General features: G+C 56.5%; 1 protein-coding gene across 1 annotated transcript; it reads left to right on the forward strand.

The window, feature by feature from the left end:
• On the forward strand, positions 1 to 5,632 carry HIPK4 (homeodomain interacting protein kinase 4). Its single transcript, XM_054580843.1, has 4 exons — positions 1 to 465; positions 2,690 to 3,046; positions 4,056 to 4,889; positions 5,453 to 5,632. Exons 1-4 carry the CDS (start codon positions 1 to 3, stop codon positions 5,630 to 5,632), a joined length of 1,836 nt encoding a protein of 611 aa, XP_054436818.1.
• The last annotated feature ends 521 nt before the right edge of the window (positions 5,633 to 6,153 follow it).

Here is a 6,153-nt window from a genome sequence, read left to right on the forward strand (position 1 = left end):
ATGGCCACCATTCAGTCAGAGACTGACTGTTACGACATCATCGAGGTGTTAGGCAAGGGCACCTTCGGGGAGGTGGCCAAGGGCTGGCGGCGAAGCACAGGTGAGATGGTGGCCATCAAGATCCTCAAGAATGACGCCTACCGCAACCGTATCATCAAGAACGAGCTGAAGCTGCTGCACTGCATGAGGGGCCTGGACCCTGAGGAGGCCCACGTCATCCGCTTCCTTGAGTTCTTCCATGACGCCCTCAAGTTCTACCTGGTTTTCGAGCTGCTGGAGCAAAATCTTTTCGAATTCCAGAAGGAGAACAACTTTGCACCCCTCCCGGCCCGCCACATCCGCACCGTCACCCTGCAGGTGCTCAGGGCCCTGGCCCGCCTCAAGGAGCTGGCCATCATCCACGCCGATCTCAAGCCTGAGAACATCATGCTGGTGGACCAGACCCGCTGCCCCTTCAGGGTCAAGGTGAGGGGTCGCCCTGGGGTAGCAGCATTGCCTGTTTCTGTCTCCTCCCAGCTTTCCCCAGCCCTGGATGCTCTGGCTGTGAGGGCAACAGACTGGAATGGGGCAGAAGCAGGAGGACGGTGAGGGGTGACTGCACCAGCCCAGATGGGAGACTTGGGTGGGCAGGACTGGAGACGAGGTAGTGCGAGGAGGGCGCAGGGGTGGGTCTGAGGCGATTTTGGAGCTGGAGACAAACAGGATTTGCTGGCAGGTCTCACATGAAGTGTAAGAGAGGACTTGAGGGGGGATGAAAGCCTGTTGGCCTGAGTAACAGGAAGGATGGCAGAGCCATAGCTCCTCACAGGGAGTGTTTTGGTCAACAAACATTTCCTGAATGCCCGCCCTGGGTCCGACCGCTCTGCTTCAGGGTTTGTTCCTGTCTGGTGATGATAGGAACTAGGAGCACCTCGAGGGCAGGGACAAGGCAGTTTTGGTCACCACTGTGTCCTTGGCATCTCCCAGCACAGCACCGTTGTGGAGTCAGTGCTAAGTGAATGTCAGACACAGAGCGATACAGGGACAGGAAGAGGCAGAGCACTCTGCTGTGAGAGAGAAGATGACAGAGACCCAAGGAGGGAGAGACCTGCACAAACTCAGCAGGAGACAGGACGGGTCCACGCCACCCTACCATGTCTGTGGAATGAATGAATGGATGCATCCCACTGGCATTGACTCAAGCTCTCCAAGATTCAGGCCTCGGCAGTGTGCATTCAGGCTGGTAACCATTTTGTCCTACCACCTCCCACAAGTAGAAGATGAGGGATGGCTGACTGAAAAGCAGAGAAACACAGGGGAAAACTGAGGTGGGGATCAAAATAGAGTCATGGAGGTAAACAGATAAAACAGAGTCAGAATAAAAATGGCAGATAGCTCCTCCCAGAGCCATACGGAGAGACAAGGGCTTTCAGCTACTCCATGTTAGTCCAATAGGTGTTCGTCAAGCGCCTGCCACGTACCAAGGTCCTGTGTGGGGGCAAACAGTGCTTGATGATAGGAGGACCTGGGCTCCTGGAGATGTGTTTCCAGTGAGTGAGTCAGAGGCAGATGGAGAGAGACACTGAGAGATGAGAGACAGAGACAAGCGATGAAGAGGCAAAGAACGTACAAGGGAGATGTAAGCAAGAGACAGAAAGACAATAATGGATAAAAAGCCCATTCATCCATCCGTTCATTCATTTATTCATTCATTCTGAGCACCTGCTCTGTGCCAGGCATTGTTCTAGGCATCTAGGGACTCAGCAGTAAACAGGCAAAATCCTGCCCTGGTGGGGCTCACATCCTAGCTGGTTAGAGAAATTAATGAACTCATTAAAAATGTAAAATATATAGTTTGTGAAATGGTGTTGAGAGCTATGGAGAAGAGCAGAGGACTAGGAAGGCTAGGAAAAGCAGGGGTCCTGTTTTTTTTTGATAGGATGATCAGGGGAGGCCTGAGAAGGTGACAGGAAAAAAGACCTGAAGAGATGAAGTGGAAAGTGGTGTGTACATTGGGGGGAAGAGCATTGCAAACAGAGGGAACAGCCAATGCAAAGGCCCTGAGCTGGGAATGCGCCTGGGCTGTTCAGGGAATAGTGAGAGAGGCCCGTGTGGCTGGAGCAGGGTTCCTGAGGGGGAAAGTGGGAGCAGCTGAGAGATGGGCAGATCATAGGAGCCTTCGGCCTGCGGTGAGGACTTTAGCTTTTATTACAGGATGTGGTAAAGCTATAAGAGGATGCTGAGTAGGGGAAGGACATGACCCAACTCAGGTGTTCACAGGATCTCTTGGGTACATGTGAGGAACAGACTGGGGGGCGGAGGCGGGGAGCAGGGAGAGCAGTCTCAGCAGGAAGTGATGGAGGACAGGACCAGGGTGGGGACTGTGGCTGGGATGTTCAGTGGGCAGATTCTTGATCTGTTCAGAATGTGGAATCAACAAGATTTGCTGATGGACAAGGTTTGGGGTGAGAGAGAGAGAGGTTCTCATGCTCACAGACATACACTCTAGTGGAAAAAAATAGAGATACAGACAGATAAAGCAAAGACCAAGGCTGGAGGAGACAGGAACATAAACAAGAGAAAAGACAGACACAGTGACGGACAGTCAGATGGCAGATGCAGACACACAGTGGGGAGAGATGCCAGGGGAAGCCCAGACCTCCTGCCCTCACCCCTTCCCTTGTACACTGGCCTCCCTTTCCCCACACAGGTTATTGACTTTGGCTCAGCCAGCATTTTCAGCGAGGTGCGCTACGTGAAGGAGCCATACATTCAGTCGCGCTTCTACAGGGCTCCCGAGATTCTGCTGGGGCTACCCTTCTGCGAGAAGGTGGACGTGTGGTCACTGGGCTGCGTCATGGCCGAGCTGCACCTGGGCTGGCCGCTCTACCCAGGCAACAACGAGTATGACCAGGTGCGCTACATCTGTGAGACCCAGGGCCTGCCCAAGCCCCACCTGCTGCACGCCGCCCGCAAGGCCCACCACTTCTTCAAGCGCAACCCCCACCCTGACACCACCAACCCCTGGCAGCTCAAGTCCTCGGCTGACTACCTGGCTGAGACCAAGGTAGGGGGGCAGGTGGAGCGAGGCCAGTCAGTGTGGGGGTGCCACATCAAGGGGAAAGAAATCTAGGTTAGACCTCAGGGAGGCCTGGAAGCTCGGGGGGTCAGCTGTGGGGTTTTGTCACAAGAGGGATCTGGATGAGACCAAAGGTGGGACTGGAAGCTTGAGGATCACTGTGGGGGCTGCTGCAGCAAGAGGGATCTGGGTTATATCACAAGTGTGACGGAAAGGGTAGGGTAGCCCCTCTGCCAGTGAGGCAAACTCATGCTGTGTGAAGGATCTAAATGAGGCGCGGGGCTGGGGAGCTCAACATCTAAGACTGTCTGCTCCCCCTGAGGCTTCAGTCAGCACACCTGGGCAGCAAGTCTGGGTGAGACAGCAAAGGGCTAGAAGTTTGGACCAGCTGTCACAACAAGAAGGGTCTGGGGGAGAGACCAAAGATGGGACTGAAAGAAGTAGCAGCTCCTCTGATAGCTCCTTGCCTGGGGGTTCATCAAACTAGTGTGGCAAGGAGTTTGCACGCCTGGAAGGCCGGGAGGGCTGGGATTGGGTGTGGGGACTATAGCAGCAGCAGGAGGAGTGTGTGTTTGACTCCAAAGAAGACTAGAGGCTTAGGGCGGTCCCTCTGGCTCCAGCTGGTAGGGGCTGGACCCACAGCTCTGGGCAGGGGCGGAGGTCTGGGATGAGGTGTGAAACTTGAATGATAACTATGGGTTAGACAACTGGAGGACCAAAGAACACTTTCAGGTGTACTTCCAGCTGAAAGAAGGCTCTGGATTAGGCTAGAGAAAGCAGGTGTGGCCCTCCCAGCAGCAAGAGGGCTCCAAGCCAGATGACAAGCAGAACTGGAAGTCAGAATTTAGGTGTGTGGACTTCATAGCAACAGGAGAGCTCTAGACCCGATTGAACGGCCAACTGGATTTCAGGGGGTCGTCTGTGGGCCCCACTGAAGGAGAGCCTAGGGCCCCAGGCCTGGGCTTGGTGTTGACCCCTGCCCCCTGTGTCCCACCAGGTGCACCCCCTGGAGCGCCGCAAGTACATGCTCAAGTCACTGGACCAGATTGAGACAGTGAACGGTGGCGGGGCAGCTATTCGGCTGACCTTCCCGGACCGGGAGGCACTGGCTGAGCATGCTGACCTCAAGAGCATGGTGGAGCTGATCAAGCGCATGCTGACCTGGGAGTCACATGAGCGCATCAGCCCTAGCGCAGCCCTGCGCCACCCCTTCGTGTCCATGCAGCAGCTGCGTAGCGCCCATGAGACCACTCGCTACTACCAGCTGTCGCTTCGCAGCTGCCGCCTCTCACTGCAGGTGGAGGGCAAGCCCCCTACACCCGTGGTGGCCACTTCAGAAGATGGACCCCCCTACTACCGTCTGGCTGAGGAAGAGGAGGCCATGGGCCTGGGCAGTGTGGCAGGCAGTGGGCCTTTCTTCCATGAGGAGAAGGCACCGGGCATGCAAAAGGCCATTGACCAGCTGGACGACCTGAGTCTGCAGGAGGCAGGCTGTGGGCTGTGGGGTGAGACCCCCGATATGCTGGCCCCACTCAAGGCAGCCGTTGCTGGCCTCCGGGTGCCCGACTCGGGCCCTGAGCCCATCCTGGCCTTCTACGGCAGCCGCCTGGCTGGCCGCCACAAGACCCGCAAGCTGCCCGCAGGATCCAAGTCTGACTCCAACTTCAGCAACCTCATCAGGCTGAGCCAGGCCTCGCCTGAGGACGATGGGCCCTGCCGGGGCAGCGGCTGGGCAGAAGGAGAACACCGTGGGGCTTCCGCCAAGCCGCCCACCATCGCGAAGCGGGACGGGGATGGGCCAGACATCAAGGACATGACCATGGATGCCGAGGTAAGTCAGGAAGGCAGGAACGGTGCAGGTGGTTCTGGGGTCAGGGGCTCCCCCCAGAGCTCCAGTGTGGGGAGCAGAGTGAACCTGGCCTTGACTCCCCACACAGCTGTGTTGCCTACAGCTGGCTCAAGACTCAATACACACTAGCCCACCCTCAAGATGTTACAAGGCTCCACACACACTAACTCATACTCAGGGTATAATTAGGATGTGATGAGGCTCTGCATGTACTGGTCTGCCATCAGGCTGTGTGTAAAAACTCAGAACACAGCAATCCATCTGTAGGAAGTGATAAAGGCCCAGCACGAAGAACAAGGTCTTAGCAAATGCTTACTCAGGAAGATGTGGCAAAGCCTCAGCAGGCACTAACACAACCTCAGCACACAGAGGTTCTGAGAGGTGCGGTCTCAGAACACACTTTCAAAGCCCCCAGGATGTTGATGAGGGTTGCAAAGGTACAGAATCCCCCTCAGAAAGTAACAAGGGTTCAAGTGGGACAGGAGGAAGCCCATGATGGGCAGGCTGGTGGCTCCTTGGCTGATGCCCTCTCTTCTCCCCCACAGAGGCCTGACCCTGAGCTCTTTGACCCCAGCAGCTGTCCTGGGGAATGGCTGAGTGAGCCAGACTGGACCCTGGAGGGCATCAGAGGCCCACGGGCTCCAGGGCTCCGCCCCCGCCATGCCCATCCACATGGTCCGCTCCGGGCCACCAGCTTTCTGCAACATGTCAGCGGGCAGCACTGATGGCAACCCCACCTCTACCCATCACCGGTGGCTGAGCTAGCTGGGCTGGCATTCTCTCCTCAGAGCCATACCCTGAACCCAGAAATTTCTTACAGAAAGATAGTTATCCAGCAATTCCCATTTCCCCTACCCACAGCGCATGCTTGCAGAGGCACCCCGAATACAGGAGGGCCTTGGCTTCTGGTCTGTGGCCCCCTCGGCCAAAGGGACACATAACGGTGGCTGTACCCTGTTGGCCCTGAGCACATTTTTGGCCCTGTTGCCTCTGCCTATTTCAATAAAGAACTGTTCACAGCCCTGCTTCATACTCTTCCTCCTTGCCGGAGGGGAGGCCTAGACTGGGCCGGGGTGGGGCTCAGGCTGGTGCCCCGGCTCTTCTCTGATGCTGCATCCAGTTGGCTCTTGGCTCAGGCTGGAGGCTGGGCTACCATAGCACAGGGAGGGAGGGACAGGCTTTGTTTGGCACAATGACCCACCCCCTAAATATGCTAAGTGCTGCGCACCTGAGAACCCACCCTCAG

The sequence above is a fragment of the Pteronotus mesoamericanus genome, unplaced genomic scaffold (assembly GCF_021234165.1).
Source record: "Pteronotus mesoamericanus isolate MK-2021 breed Mesoamerican mustached bat unplaced genomic scaffold, CSHL_Meso_final contig_639, whole genome shotgun sequence".
Classification (NCBI taxonomy): domain Eukaryota; kingdom Metazoa; phylum Chordata; class Mammalia; order Chiroptera; family Mormoopidae; genus Pteronotus; species Pteronotus mesoamericanus.